General features: G+C 48.1%; 1 protein-coding gene across 2 annotated transcripts; it reads right to left on the bottom strand.

The window, feature by feature from the left end:
* Positions 1–352: 352 nt before the first annotated feature.
* Positions 353–11,912, bottom strand: LOC136517151 (disease resistance protein Pik-2-like). Of its 2 annotated transcripts, XM_066510668.1 has the most exons (11): positions 11,742–11,912; positions 10,814–11,676; positions 8,381–10,421; positions 4,651–4,776; positions 4,339–4,449; positions 4,069–4,251; positions 3,782–3,910; positions 3,168–3,263; positions 1,395–1,580; positions 1,027–1,199; positions 353–928 (listed from the first exon to the last, which is right to left on the bottom strand). In XM_066510668.1, the coding sequence occupies exons 2-11, from the start codon at positions 11,650–11,652 to the stop codon at positions 724–726; spliced, it is 4,089 nt and encodes a 1,362-aa protein (XP_066366765.1). In that variant the 5' UTR covers positions 11,653–11,676; positions 11,742–11,912; the 3' UTR covers positions 353–723. The 2 variants fall into 2 exon arrangements, 1 of the variants encoding a protein (XP_066366765.1); XR_010774233.1 differs by having other exon boundaries at positions 893–928; positions 1,027–1,116; positions 10,814–11,912.
* Between the last annotated feature and the right edge of the window lie 2,325 nt (positions 11,913–14,237).

The raw sequence follows: 14,237 nt of genomic DNA on the forward strand, positions 1-14,237 counted from the left end.
AGATATACCATCTAATTATTTAAAGATAAACAAGATCATCGTTACAAATTATGAAAATTGATAACTACTCAGGAATGATGATAGTGCGTTTAGAGGACTAAATAACAAAAAATATTTTGCCATTCTCATTTCCCTCTGTATTTTTTCTTTACCTGAATGCTTTTCTCATAATTATTTTAGTAAGTCACGATATGCAAACTAACTCACATATATATGTTCTATATACTATATTATCCAAGGACAATTTTCTCCACTTGAAACGAGTTTTTACAATGCATGTCGAAATCTCACATTATTCACCAAACGAGAGTATTGCAATTGCAATTCAACCTAAGCCAACTTGACTGGAGAATTGGGTAGGCTGATACTCAGCATTGTCCCCAAGGTCTTTGTATATAATACAATAAGATAAGAAAATACATTGCTCACTATCCAATTATGTTTTTTGAATAAAGAAGAAGAGAGATGGAGAGGGAAATGTCTCACCCACTAGCAACGTGCATATTTATTACAAATAAGGAAGTCCTCAATGACTTGAAAACACTAGTCTTAGATATATAGATCTCAGGGTGATCTGACGATGGATGGTGTACACATAACTGGATGGGTGCATGAAAAATCAGTTCCATTTGATTGAATATGTGTCTAGAGGCCAAGCAAAATATTTAACTCAATCTATGATCGTAGGCCAAGCAAGCATTTCCATGTCAATTCATCGGCTGATCAGACACTCGGTTGGCTGTCACCACCGCTGCAGCTGACATTACTAGGTGGACGTTGTTCTAAGGAGGTGTCGCTGCCCACTTGTCCGTCGTCTGTATCCAACGGCTCCAGCACATAAACTACACCATCGCTCATGCCCACTGCAATCTGGTTAGGCTTCCAAGGATGCGTTGCGATGACCGTGGGATAGACAGTTTCACCAACACTGGAAACCAGAGACGCAACGAAAACAAGACGTTTGTTACCAGAATTGAAAGTACCACTCAAACAAAAAAAACAGAAACCGCTTGAAACTCCACACACCTGGATATTGAAGATGGTACGTAGGCAGAGGGTGCTATCCAGCACTGTAGCATAAGAGATTCTGCCTCGAATATTCCAATTGCACCATCACTAAATCCAGCATAGACCAACAAACAACCAAGTGAGTACACCGCACTTGAAATTAGAGCAGGGAGTGCATCTCTTGGGTACCACTGCATTATCAACTTATGGAAGGTCAAATATCAATGTGTAATGTGCTTATTACAATGCATCAATACGATTAGGAGCATTCGAGAAGCATGATGTAAATCATGTAATATGTTAGCACTCCAACTCAATAGACAAGACAACATATGATTACTAAGAGATGCAAATATATTGTTATGAAAATGTTGTGAATGACTTACCGAGCACAAGCATTCCAATTGCCAATCATAGATCGCCAACTGACTCTCATGAACTACTAAAAGATGTGTTCCATCATAGTGAAACTGCACCATTGTATGACCAACTAAAGCACCAGAACCATTAGATGGATGTTTGATGTACCTTGATTTCTTGTTCTTCCAACCAAAAATGCTCCAAACACATAGCTGCAAATTTCATTTCATTGCAAAAAAAACAAGAAAAGAATGATTCAGAAAGAAATAATACTGTATTTTTAGATATTTATACCTTTTAGAAAGTGGAGTGTATTTATAGATCTTTATATATTTTAGAAAATAGACTAATGGATGGTATGAAATGCGACTAACATAATGTCGGGGGAGCATACCCCGGTTACCCCACAACGCGGCTTACGCCAGAGGAAAGCGCACTTCGTGGCCTAGTAGGCCACGGCCCATCATCCACGTAGCGCCTAGACCACTCGCTCCACCCGACCACGCAGTCGGATCGGGATACGAGGCATGACCTCGACCACCCCGGGCCTGGGCTGGCCGTCAACGGATAAGACCAGGGGAGGTTGGTGCATTCAATGCGCCTGCCACAACGAGACGTGCACGCACCGCACACGCACTCAGACCAAAAGGACAACGACCACCCAACGGACCATGGGGCCTTAGGATGCATCGACCACCCTTCGGACCATAGGATCTTAGGGTGAGGCATCACCCCTCGGACTGCTCCCCCCACCAATTCAAAAGGCCACACCGTGGCCAGGCAATGTCAGGATATGGCACGGGACCGCTCAAACACTGTATGACTCGACGGCAGGTGTACGGCCACGCTCGCCACAGAGCACGGGTCTCACGTCCAGGGACTTGACTCCTCAGAACCGGCCAAACAAGTTGACCCTCGACCACCCGTGTGTGGGATGAAGCCTCACCGCCCCCTTCATGATCAGGAGGGCGGCCGGTCAGCAGAGGACGATAACCATAGACTCAAACTAGCGCACGACGCCCCCCGGGGGCAGTAGGCGCAAGGACGAAGGCCACGACTCGCACTATGCGCCCACGTCCCATAGGACTACAAGAGGACAGCCACGACCCACACTATGCCGCTATGGCGCACTATGCGCCCACGTCCCATAGGACTACAAGAGGACAGCCACGACCCACACGCCGCTATGGCGCACCATACCAGCCACGACCCGCACGGTGCCGCTATGGCACACCATACCTCGACGTGGAGAACAGGAACCCATGACGACATCCGAGCATGCAACAGAAGCTGGGACAAGATGCAGAGGGCCCATGGACCGGGCTCGCCTACCGCCGCCCTTCCCTCGAGCTCTCGACCACTCGGGTCGTGGGAACCCTTTCCTTTCAATTGTCACTTGGCCCCCAGAAGCATAAGGGAACTGGGCCTTCATTCTAGCGGACGGAAAAAAGGAAACACTCTCTATGGCTTTGGAGGGATCGATCTATTCTCTCGAGACATCTCACTTCTGAACCCACGCTTACGAGCACCCCCATTGTAAGCCAACTGAGCACTTGAACCGAGAAACTCGAACTCGAACCCCTCTGAGACTGGACGTAAGGCTTCGGCCTGAAACACTATAATCTCCCCATGTCTTGAGTGCTTCCATCGATTCCTAGAGCTGCGCGGCACTAAATTTACTGGTCGGTTCACAAAACACCGACACATAACATTTGACTGTATTTAATTCAGCATCCCTTAAATTTATAAGCAAAACCAAAATCGCTAGTCCTAATTTTGATATATATTAGAGTTCACACCTGAGCATCAGCACCTGAAGATACAAGCACCTCCATTGATTGCGAAAATGCTAGTCCAGTTATCTTTTTTTGATGACCCGTGAGCACAGTTGTAACCTGTGCAATTCGATTAAGATAAGTTGATATTTTGGCACGTTGATGTTAAATATAAACTAAACGGTAATTAGTACACTATACATAATATTTCACATAGGAAGAATCCATTATCATTAAAAATTCTCAAATTTTTAAATGTCGAGTTAACAACATATGTATGGTTTATGAAGGTTTTTTGGGTCATATACCACGAGGTACTTACTACTCTTCATATTGTTGACGGGAGCTACCACAAAGTTGCTATGTAATATGTGTACCTTGTGGTAGTATCTGCTCAAAGTGCGCAAAAGGTACATAATTTGTTATGTCAAAAAGAACATATATAAAACAACATCTACAATCTTATGATATCCTAATACATAAGTAAAATATGAGGGGATATATAGTCTGAAACGAGAGCATATTATTTTACAATGGGTACACTAATGCATTTCCAGTGAGAACTATATATAATAAGTTTTACCAATCCTATGAGATTCAAGCAAACAGGGGATGACATATTCATGTTCAATACTCACTTCGTCTTTACGGATATTGTAGATTTGAACTGAAGAGTCCTCCCTTCCAATAGCTATGATGTTATTGTCTGGCGGGTAGAATGCAAGGAAAGTTGCAGCAGGTGGAGGTGCCATGAAAGTAGTCATGACCTATATATGAGAGATTGCACAAGATCAGTGAAGCCAAAGAAAGGCCATGGTGCAACTACGAAATAAAAATTATTTTACGGAAGTTGTCATGCATGATTTGTAAGAGATCAATCATCGAATTAACTACTTATTGTTATAGACAACTGAAGAAGACATACCTTGAATGTCATCATGTTGAACAATGAGACTTTGCCACCAGAAGCAGAAATTAGATAGCTGTCATTTTTGGATAGTGTAGTGCAGGCTATTGCTTCTTTAGGGTCATTGCCATCAATGGTGTCGTTTGTCATTGGAATGCCATTTTCCGGTTGCCATAGTACTGGTGGAACAGATTTGGACGACTAACGAAAAGTAATGATGGATGGTTTTTAGAAAACAACCAAACAGAACTACAGTGTTGAAATCTTAAGCTAGTGGTCCTATCTAACCTTGCCACGTGGATTCTTGTCCCTGTGCTCCCATTTCCACAGCTTATGAACAGCATTGGAGCTGAGAGCCAAAAGTGCCACACCATTATCTGTGTACAACAAGCGCATAACCTACGAAGAAAACAAATAAAACACAATGCTTATCAGAATTATATACTGTTCTAAATATGAACATAACAGTCTTAAATTCTACCGAATTGTTCGGTGTGTGCTATGTCATGAAAATCATAAGCACACGAATAGATACTGATGTGTGATATTCCTTTCATTAATTTAAATGGAAGATGTACTTGCAAACGTTGTTGAACATACTTTGCTTGAAGCTGCGGTCGGATCTGGCATACGCAGTATTTGAATATGTCCTGAGCCAACGATGTCGTCTGCCAACTTCCAGGCCTTGGTTACTAACTCAGGGGCTTTGCTCATTTCCATACATGCCTACCATTTGTTCGATACGGTTAGCAAATAAATACAAATATATTGAACTGCGAGGAAAAAGAAAAAAACCACGTGCACACTCGACTGGCCACTCATGAATTCCCTGTCCTCATCATAGAAACACAACATACACATTCCAACCAAAACAAAGATACAAGCTTTCTTTCAAAAAAAACAAAGACTGTATTCCCTTTTCGAGGAAGGGTCGGCTCCCCTAGGGTTGGCGACCCCTGGCAGCCTCCACCCACCCCCCGCTGCCGCTGCCGCCGGCCGCTATCCCGGCGCCGACGGCCCCCTCCCCCGCCTGTCCCCCCCCCTACTCCCTCCTCGAGCCCCACAAGTCCAGCCAGCGACGCAGGCCCGCGCCGCCCCTAACCCGCCGCCACCGCCGCCAGTGGTCCCCTCCTCCCCTTCCGGCGAACCCGGCCCCATCAGCCGGATTTGCTGCTAGTCGCGGGCGTGGACGCCGAGGCTACGCTGCCGCTGCCTCTGCCCGCGGGGCCTGCACCGCCGCCGCAGGGGACGGCTTCCCCCACCTCCCTGCATCCGCGCACCCCTCCTCTCCTCTCCTGTGCGCGGGCACGCGTGAGCACGCAGCACGGCCGCCGACGCCGCCCGCGTCGGGCCCCTCCGCCGGCGTCCCACTACACGGCCAACCCCAACCTCGCCACGCCTGCGCCCCGTCATCGCCACCTCGGGCTGCCTCCCCGGTGATGGCGGGCGCCTCCGATGGGAGCCTCCTTGGACCGGCGGACCCCCACCAACGTGGGAGTCGGCGCTGGAGCGCCCTGTCCGCCCCAGCCGACGCTGACGTCGGGCCCCACCACCATGGCCACCGCGGCCAGCGCTGGGATGCCACCTCCAACGCCAACAACACCGCGTCCTCCCACCGCAGCCACCTCCGGCACTGGAGCGCCTCTGTGGACTCCCTCCCCGTCCACGCCGCCGATGGTGTCGGGCCTCTGCGCCACGGCCACCACGTCCATCTGCAGCTCCATTGAGCCCGACCCACGGGATCCAGCTTTCGAGCACCTCCGTAGATTCCCTCTACGTCCCCGCCGCCGCCGACGCTAGGCTCCATTCTCTCATCGGCCACGGCTCCGTTCTACCTGTCTTCGAGAGGGCGCACGAAGCGCCATCGATGGGCTGACGACGATGGCGACGAGTCCGACGACGACCGCCCCACAACCTACCTGGAGGCCGCTCATCGCCCTACGAAGCCGGCCACAGCGTCCCCCGCTCGTGTCCAGACTCTTTCAGTCGTGGTTCTGGCGCACGACAGAGCAGACGCTAGACAGGGACCTGTGCGATGGCGGAGGAAGCGCAGCCAGCCGCATTCCTAGCTAGTGCATAGCTTGCCTGCTCAGCCAGTGGATGGTCGGGTCCCTACTCGCTAATGCCTCGGCGCCCGTAGACGGGTCTCTGCCCCCAACGCCGGCGGGTGGCGGGAGATCCTACCCTGATAGGAAGTGGGACCTGCAGCTGCCTCAGCTGAGCCTTGGATTGGCTGCGCGGATTAGCTCAGAAGATCCCAGCATAGCTCCATGACAGATGTTTCAACTACCTCTCCTACTCGCACCGAGTAGCGACCTGCCGATTGCCACGCCGTTGCCTGCGCTGCCCCCGGATTCCACCACCTCACGAGGGACTACAAGCGATCCAAGTCGACGTCGAGGGGTGGTGGCCTGCCTCGCCGCTCAGCTCGTGTCGACAACACACCGGCCTCCCAGCATGCACCCCTCGGTAGTCCACCAACCTCGGATGGGACCGCACAGGGAGTCGTGGGGTGTGCTGATGGCAACCGTCGATGCCGGAAACGACGCCGGCGGCGCAGGGGTGTCCCGGCGATGGACATCAGCATGGGCATGCCTACCGACTACGCCACTGCTTTGACTGCCGCACGCGGCTTCCTCGAGCCAAATTCTTTAGCGGAGGCACTGTGCGAGGGCGCAGGGCCTCCCATTTGGCTCGTCTCAGTCGACCCGATGCTGGATGAGCTTGCCGCCTCGCTCGTCGCGAGCCGACCAGCGGTCACACCAGTGCCTGGGTGCCTGCATGCTGCGGCAACCGTCTCTCAGGAGGTTCAAGCTTCGGTGGTGGACACCAGTTCTCCGACGACGGGTCCCCAGTGCACGACGGACCTGCCTCCGTCGTTGTCTGTGCAGGGCATGCCTCCACAGTTGGAGCAGCCCGTTGTCGTGGGTGCTGTGGAGCCAGGGGACGACAGTGAGGTCTGCACACCTAGGTTAGAGCCGGCCAAGCACATGGCGGGTACTTCTACGTCGACGCTGGACGACCATTCGTATGGCCAAGCCACACCCGACCCTTCTACGCTGACGAAGGATGGCCAGCTGGATAGCCAAGCCATGCCCGACCCCAGCGATGCGACGCCCATGCCATGCGAGGCCGCTCGGCATCTCGCACGGTTTTATCAAGGAGGTGCAGCGCAAGCGAAGGTCGACCTTAATCTCCACTCCACCAAGGCAGAAGGCGGCAACCAAAAGGCCCCTACCAATCAGGAGCAGACGGATTGCCGCTCAATCGCTGGCGCACATACCGACCTCCAAGCAGGGCGAAGTACGCCTCATGCAGATGATGGGCATCGTGCCGTCGGTAGCTACAGTTTCATCGTGTCCAAGGGAACATACGACGACATATTCGTAGGGAACTTGACGCCGAGCCAAGTGGAGGCTCTGGACGAGCTGTTCCCAGCGACCAACAACAGGACTGATAGAAGAACGTTCTTCTCAGATGGTGGAGTTGGGTCACACAACCAGCAGCGGAGACGTCCAGCTCCGTAGGTCGCTGTGGTGCTCTTAGTTCGGTTGTTTACCATTTATGTAATATCAAGGTTTGTAACAGTCGGCTAGGATGGTCCAGTCATAGCTGTAAGACCACCTAGCACGCTCATCAGAAGCGTGTCATTTGTACGGTTAAACTCTTCTTATTAATTACAATGATACGCAAATTTTTTGCGTATTCAGAAAAAAAACTGAGTGCTTTTCCTTGCATTTCTAATTACATTCCTTCAGTAGTTAGACACCACAATTCATAATGTTATGAATGAATCTGCCTTGAGCCACGCAAACACGGCCAACCGGTTGGCAGACTATGGCATTTGTGAGACAACACGGCCAACTTGGTGACATGCATGCATGGCCACTGCAATCCTGCGTGTTTGGATCGGAATCTGAGCTAGGCAGTAGATCCAGCCGCTGGTGTTTAGAATCTGAGCCAAAAGCAAACAGGCCCTACATGCATGCAAGGGAGAAAAAGGCAATCGAGATATTTTTACGTTAACTATCACGGCCCACCCACCCTTACTTAATACGGAGTAACTATTTATTTAGATAATCTATGTTGCCCGGAATACTGTGTAGGAGAACCCGATTGAGCTAGGACTAATAATAATTCAAAGGAGAGGAGCTAGCTAGATTTAGTCCTGTACCACTTGAACCCCGTAGGTACTGTATGTATGAGATAAACATTTTATTGTGACCATTATAAAGATAGAAAGACAGGATAGATAGGAAGTAATAGTTAATCAGAGCCAGTAGCATTTGAATGCAAGTTCAAATGTGCATGCATGATCAGTTCATCATACCTCTTGGTAGCGTGAGATCATATATTGTGATTCTACCCTGTTGGTTAGAAGGGTGGGATGTTTTGGATGGACTGCGGCCGCGTGCTCCAACGCAGCCTCCGCTTCCTCCACATCCCAAATACTGGCACCTCCACAGTTCACTTCGGCTTTGACTATCTGGAGCGAACTTCTTCCGAGGTTCTGGAAGCCAAGCAGCTTGTCAAAACCAAGATGCGGGTTCTCGTTTTTTAGGGACCGCACATGGACATGAAACTCTAGCGATTCAAGACTTGGCATGATTCTATTATTAGATGGTACCCTGCTGCTGTTGCACTCGCTGCCGCGCAGATCAAACCAGATAGATGGACCGAGTATCTTTAAGAATCTCAACTTGCGAAAGTAGACAACACCTTTATCTGTACGAATCTTTATGCTAACTACTGATTCGGTGTCATCGGAATCCAGTCTGAGGCAACTGAGCTCTGGCAGCTTGGCAAGGGTCTCCATGTCCTGGTCTTTCACAACTACCACTTGCACATCCAGATAGGAGACGTTTGGAGCAAGTGACGAGTTAATCCACGCCGGCAGTGTAGAGAACTCGAAGCAGTCCAAACGCAGCAAACGGAGATGCCGACAGGACAACCATACTGCATCGCTGCTCACCCAGTCCTTACATGAAGGATAATCCGAAATATGAAGTTCCTGGATATTGTGCAGATGGCCCAGGGACTCCAGCAAAGCACTCTTGATGCTCTCACTCCAAACAGTAATCCTAGTCTCGAGCACCCGCAGTTCCTTCAGCAGGCCCAGCTCCTCCACAAACTGCATTATTATAGCATCTTCACCAGAACACGATATACGTAGGTCTTGCAGTGACGTGAGCTTACCGATTAAACCTGCTGGCACTATTATTGCCCAAGCACCAGCTCGTAGGCAAACAAGTTGCGTCAGAAGTCCCACCTCCTCCGGCAGCTCCTCTATACAGGAGCCCCATAAATCCAGTGTTTGCAGAAACCTCAGATATCTTACCTCCCTAGGCAGCTCATAGATATTGGTACTCTCTAGTCTGAGGTACCTCAAGTGAAGTAAACTCCCAAGATGATTCCACGACACATCTTTGATGCAGTCTTTGTTGAAAACAGAACATCCTACCATTTGTACTACACGTAAAGATGGGAGGCGTGGGCATAATGCACAAAAATCACACTCACCGGCAAAAATGGATCTCACTTTCTCCACAGCGATGTTAGCCAGCTGGCCAACGTTGTGCTCTTCAACACACTGTAGGGCTAACCTGCGAGAAATGCTCCCCTGAAGTTTCTGCCGCTCACCACCATTCAATACAGTGACAACATTTTCTTCACTCGATAATTGATGTATCAAATCAAGAACCATATCATGAACTGAGCATGCATCAACGTACCCTTCATATAGTGTCTCCTGTGCCTGGATCATGTTTCTATTTATCAATTCATTAAAGTACCTCTCCCCAAGCTCAAATAATCCTACCCCTGCTGCTGCTTGTTCCTCAGAGATGAAACCTTCAGCGATCCACATCCATATCAATCTATTTTTCTCTATGATACGATCTTCCGGAAATACGCTTAGATACAACAAGCAAGCCTTTAGATGTGAAGGCAGATCATAGTAGCTAAAAGACAATATCCTTCTTGTATTATCTACGTCATCATTGCCTTTATGTCCAAAACCAATTGAGTTGTAGACCTCAGACCAGTCCTCTCCTGGTTTACTGGCCAACAAACTGGCTATTGTAATGATAGCAAGTGGCACGCCGCCACATTTCTTCAAAATTCTTTCACATGTCTCAGCCGGAAGACTATCGAAATGCTTCCCTTCACCGTCATCTATTCTTGCGTACAATAATTTTTCAGAGTTGTCATGAGAAAGCGGCTTTATTTTGTAAGCTTCATCAGCATATGCAGCAACTTCCGAAATGCGTGTAGTGATCACAAGTCTACTTCCACAATTACTTTCTTGCAGAGCACATCTGACTAATTTCCAGGTCTTCTTGTCCCATATATCATCAATAACAATGAAACACCTACACATTTACATGACAGCGTAATTGCCTTCATGAGTTGGTAATTAAAATGAGAAAGCATATAAAGAACAGAGCAATGGCATTATCGACCATAAAAAAGAACAGGTGGTTGTAGATTTGTATTTCATACAACTAGTTATGCTTACTGCTGAAAATACAAATTTACATCTTTATGACTCTTTTAAATCAATTGTGTATGGATCCAAGATTACTGTAGTAATTTATAGACTTGAAGTGGAACATGCTAGCTCCTTCCAGCCTTAATGTAATATATAAAATAAATAAGAAATAAGGAAAGAATTGTACGGCTACGTACTTATTGAAATATAATTAAGTCTCTATATATGCATGTATGCAGTGACCAGCCTTGTGTCGAGTGATTAAACTCGTACCTCTTTTCCTGGACGAATTCCTTGAGTTCGTCCATGAGTTGCTTTTCATCCAACATGGTCATATTCAAATTCATGAACTTCTTTTTATCAAGGCCAACAAGAATGTCTCTCAGGACTTTCTTGAAGTCAGGGTTTCGACCCACTGGAATAAAAGCCACCCACTTGAACCGCGGTTTAAGCTGGTCATAGACAGCTTTTGCAAGAGTAGTCTTGCCCAGTCCTCCAAATCCAACAACAGAGACTATCTTCATCTTCTTAGGACCAGACGCATCACCGCCGTCATCCCCTAGGGACAGCATATCTATGAGCTCATCCTTTGGTCCCTCAATGCCAACAAGCTCTGTTGCACTCTTGTACAGATTCAAGATGCGAGGGTCGATGGTCGTTGCTGGCTTGGTGACAACGCTGTCGGGTGTTTTGTACCGGTCACGCCTTGCTGCCAACTCCGCAAGCTTCTTGTAGATTTCTTGGATCTGGCTAGAGATGTTGCGGCGAGCCTTGCTCTTCTTGAACAGGCTGCTCACCTTTTTCCTGAGGCGGCGGAGCTTGTGTGTCTCAGTAGCAGGCTCAGGGGCATCGACGTGCACCAGAAATGCGTCGATGATGTCCTCCATGTCGTAGGACGCCTCCCTGACATCACGCGCCCAGAGCCTGACCAGCGCGTTGAGCTGGTCCGGTGGCATGTCGCTGATCTCGCGGAGGACGGCGTGCGCAGCCTCGAGCTCCCGTGAGAGAATCTGGACCTTCTTCTTCACGCCCTTCTGCAGGCCGTACTCCTCCTTGAGCAGCTCGCACAGCTTGGGGAGCAGGCTCCCCATCGCCCTCACCGCCAGCTCCATGCTTGCAATATCGATTGGTGGCTCCTGCACGCAGCGGCTTGCATTAAAAAGACTAGTAGTAAGCGGGGCTGATTTTTCGGTTCACCCACCGCCTGTTCTTGGTCTGAGCCCTGTAGCTGTAGCAGGAGAAAGCCGGACTGGTCGAGGAAGCCGCGCAGCAGCTGGATCTTCGGTTGACGCCCCTTGCAATGGTGGCTCCAAATGAAAAGAGAAATGTATAGAACTACTGTTCCATGTTCTTGAGATTGGAGCAAGCTGAAAAGCCCGCGGGCCAAGACAATTAAAAATAGTAACAAGAGACAGAGAGAGAGAGCAGGCAGACAACTTTTCCGGTTGACGACAAGAGAAAAGGTGAGCTTTTCATTTTTCAATTGCTTGATTAACGTGTGCGTGTGTGTCACGCAGAGCTAGGAAGTTGCGCAGAAAAACAACTCTGCTGCTTCGTGTTTGATGTGTCGGTAGTAAGCCCGTGTTCAGTTCCAAAAATAGTTAAAAAAAAAATGCTACAGTATCTGTCACATTAAATCTTACGATACATGTATGGAACATTAAATGTAGACAAAAAAAAAAAAACTAATTGTACAGTTTGGTTGGAAATCGCGAGACGAACGTTTTGAGCCTAATTAGTCCATGATTAAACACTATTACCAAATAAAAACGAAAGTGCTACAGTACCCAAATTCCAACTTTCTCTCCGACTAAACACAGCCTAAACTACTCTGCCCGGTTCCCGATAGATGTCCTATTTTTTCCGCCGGTTTAATTTAGGGGCGTTTAGTTCCAAAAATTTTTTGGCTTTCGGCTACCGTAGCACTTTCGTTTGTATTTGGCAAAAATTATCTAATTATGAACTATTTAGGCTTAAAAGATTCGTCTCGTCAATTACAGGCAAACTGTGTAATTAGTTATTCTTTTTACCTACATTTAATGCTCTATGCATGTGCCGTAAAATTTGATGTGACAAGGAATCTTGAAAATTTTTAGTTTTTGGGTGGGATCAGAGCCTTAGATATACAAACCAGCTCATCAGTACCGCCGTCGAAACCAGATGCAGTTGTGATGGCCGAAAACACTAGGCGCCACCATTGACCAGCTGCGCTGCGAAGGACCCAGCCGAGCGTCCATCAGGTTGCATCAACGGCAGTGATGATGTGCTACATGGCAGCTCATCTACATCACGCGTGCATAAAATTTATTTCCTGTGTCATCGAGAAGCGGAAAAAAGTACGGTCACGGTAGTGGTGCAACGACCATGGGCACCACCACTCGGAACCATGCCACTACCATGTTACAAGCCCAAGCCCACACAAGAGGAGCCGGCCAACGGGCCACGCAGGTCGGGTCGAGTTGGGAAGCCCAACACACGTGCGGAGTGGCTGTGAGTTGTGTCTGCGTGCACGTATCCGGGCAAGGCCCGTGTAAGAGAGATATATATTAGGTAAGTGTGAGAGAGAATAGGGTAAGAAGAATATCGTAACAAACTCCTCCAACTATCGTAATCCTGTCCGCGCTCGAATCCTCTATGTTCTACTCCGCTTCTACTCTTCCCTTCCGATCCCCAATTCTCCACTCCTATCTCCCCTGCTAACATACTACCAGCGGAACGCGATGGAACACGTGAGGCACCGGAGAGGCGGCAACCACGCAAGCGGCATCGTCGGCCCATCCCAAAGCTCACTGGACCTAACGGGAATATGATTCTCCTGATCTAAAATACGGTGGAGTTTAATTAGGACAAAAAGGTTCATTCCCCCTAAAGGCTCCTTTGGATACTACCGGTATCCCGACCTCATCCACGGGTGGAGAGAGCCCCGTGTATCTGCTCCCCCTCCGAGCACATGTGCTCGTTTGGAAGCAATCATGTGGCGGAATAACCCTGGTCGATTCCTCCCCATCCCCGTCCATCTACGGGGAAATAAAAAAATCGCTTCATGTCCCGTGACAATTTCTCCACGTCGTTCGCTTCTGTTTCTTTGTCGTTGCGGCTTCGTCCCCATCTGCTCGGCGGCCGCCCGCCGCCTGATCTACTCCCGCCTGCACCTCCCCATCTACTTGACAGCCAAATGACAAGAGAGAATATAGCACCGTAGTGCCAGGGATGTCATTTGCACAGAAAATTTCCCCCACATGATTGTGTTCCACGCGAGTTTTTATCACTACCTGTCATCCAAAGGAGCCCTAATGTAGTCAAATTCTTAATGTACTCCGTCCATTCCAAATTGTTAAGCATTTTGGCTTTGATAGCTACATTGTTTTTACAATTTATGTAAACATAGTGTATAACTAAATGCACGGTAAAAGCTATCTATCTAAAAAAAGCTATAGCGTCTTGTAATTCAGAATAATCTCATGAGTATCCATGTGATGTTCTATTTTTATTTCCTCTATTACATGGCCTTACTTTTTTTCCTTATTTCCTACCTCTTCCCTTTATATTTGTTTTGTCTTTTATTAATTTTTTCTATTTATTTTTTGGTTATTCATTTGTTTTCAATTTTTGCTATATATGTCATATCATTTATTTTTCTGTTCTCATGGATATAATATGCCCAACATTGTCCCCCAACGTCTTTGTAATAATAGGA

Source organism: Miscanthus floridulus, chromosome 17 (assembly GCF_019320115.1).
Source record: "Miscanthus floridulus cultivar M001 chromosome 17, ASM1932011v1, whole genome shotgun sequence".
NCBI lineage: Eukaryota > Viridiplantae > Streptophyta > Magnoliopsida > Poales > Poaceae > Miscanthus > Miscanthus floridulus.

Excerpts from the sequence above, each read along its gene's own strand:
- LOC136517151 (XM_066510668.1), bottom strand. The coding sequence starts at position 11,652 with ATGGAGCTGGCGGTGAGGGCGATGGGGAGCCTGCTCCCCAAGCTGTGC. Across the intron at positions 4,777-8,380 it reads TGATCTCACGCTACCAAGAG|GCATGTATGGAAATGAGCAA; the intron begins GTATGATGAACT and ends AACAAATGGTAG. Across the intron at positions 3,911-4,068 it reads TCAACATGATGACATTCAAG|GTCATGACTACTTTCATGGC; the intron begins GTATGTCTTCTT and ends TCTCATATATAG.